The sequence below is a fragment of the Oryzias melastigma genome, unplaced genomic scaffold, assembly GCF_002922805.2.
Source record: "Oryzias melastigma strain HK-1 unplaced genomic scaffold, ASM292280v2 sc04043, whole genome shotgun sequence".
Taxonomy (NCBI): domain Eukaryota; kingdom Metazoa; phylum Chordata; class Actinopteri; order Beloniformes; family Adrianichthyidae; genus Oryzias; species Oryzias melastigma.
In genome coordinates, this window is record NW_023420611.1 from 1 (window position 1) to 1,283 (window position 1,283).

At 52.8% G+C, this 1,283-nt stretch overlaps 1 protein-coding gene across 1 annotated transcript; it reads left to right on the plus strand.

The window, feature by feature from the left end:
- Positions 1 to 8: 8 nt before the first annotated feature.
- LOC112141065 lies at positions 9 to 1,283 on the plus strand (the record flags this gene model as incomplete). Its single annotated transcript, XM_024264106.2, is given in 1 exon segment — positions 9 to 1,283. A coding segment is annotated over 1 exon segment (1,231 nt), but the record flags the coding sequence as incomplete, so codon positions are not given.

Genomic DNA, 1,283 nt, shown 5'->3' on the forward strand with positions numbered 1-1,283 from the left:
TGCGAACCACTTCAACATCAGTATTCCAAAACCCATCGTTAAACACGATCTTATGATTCTTCTGGTGAGTAGCCTGGTGGATTTGGGTGTGATTTGTTTCCCAGTCACTGATGTGCCCGTGTTGTCCGCGGACGGCGCCTCTGGGAGAGGTGGCCGCGAGCGTGACGGCGGCACCCCGCGTGTGGGTGACCGTGTGCACGCGGAGACGCCTCCCGTGCTTGGAGCACCTGCCAGAGAGAACGCCGACAGGCCTGACCAGGGAAAACCTCCCTTCAGCCTCCCTCGGTATGATCCGCTCTCTCCCGGCAGCGGTGGGTCACGGGACGAGGCCCGACTGAAGGTCCGGCTCGCCCGTCTGCAGATGGAAGCGCAGGAAAAGGCGCAAGCCCGCCAAATGCAGCTCGAGATCAGGCGGCTTGAGATTGAAGCCGACACAGCTGTCAGGATCCGACAGCTGGAGCTGGAGGCGAAAGCTCGCATCCCTGCACCCCCCGATGACGGCACCACCCCTTTTCCATCCGGTCTACCCACTGGTTCACTAGATATCAGTAAATTGATTTGTCTTGTGCCCGCTTTTCGGGAATCAGAAGTGGATTCGTACTTCTCATCATTCGAGCGCATTGCAGGTACTCTGAAATGGCCCCGCGAGGTTTGGCCTTTGCTACTCCACTGTAAGATGAGTGGAAAAGCCCAAGAGGTCGTAGCGGCGCTCCCTCTTGAGGATTCGCTAAATTATGATAAGGTTAAAACGGCTGTTTTACAGGCATATGAGCTCGTGCCTGAAGCCTATCGCCAAAGGTTCAGACAGCAGAGAAAAAGTCCGACTCACACTCATGTGGAGTTTGCTCGTGAAAAGAGCGTTCTTTTTGATAAATGGTGTGCAGCATCCAAAGTTGATGATTTGTCTTCACTGCGTGAACTAATTTTGTTGGAGGAGTTTAAAAGAAGTTTGCCTGAACGTCTTGTTGTGTATCTGAATGAGCAAAAAGTGAACACTGTGACGTCAGCAGCGGTGCTGGCTGATGAATACACGTTGACGCATAAAACATCCTTCCCTGTACCCAAAGACCACCTGAGAGTTGCAGCTTCACCACAGCCAACTCACCATAAATCAAACTCATCCAGAGAAACACGTGAGTGTTTTTACTGTCATAAGCCTGGACATGTCATCGCAAACTGCAGCCTCCTAACCAGCCAATCAGAACCTGCCCAACAGAGCCCGTCCAGTCCAAAAGGGATCGGCGTGATCCTTAGAACCGGTAAAGGTAAGAAACCAGACGCCT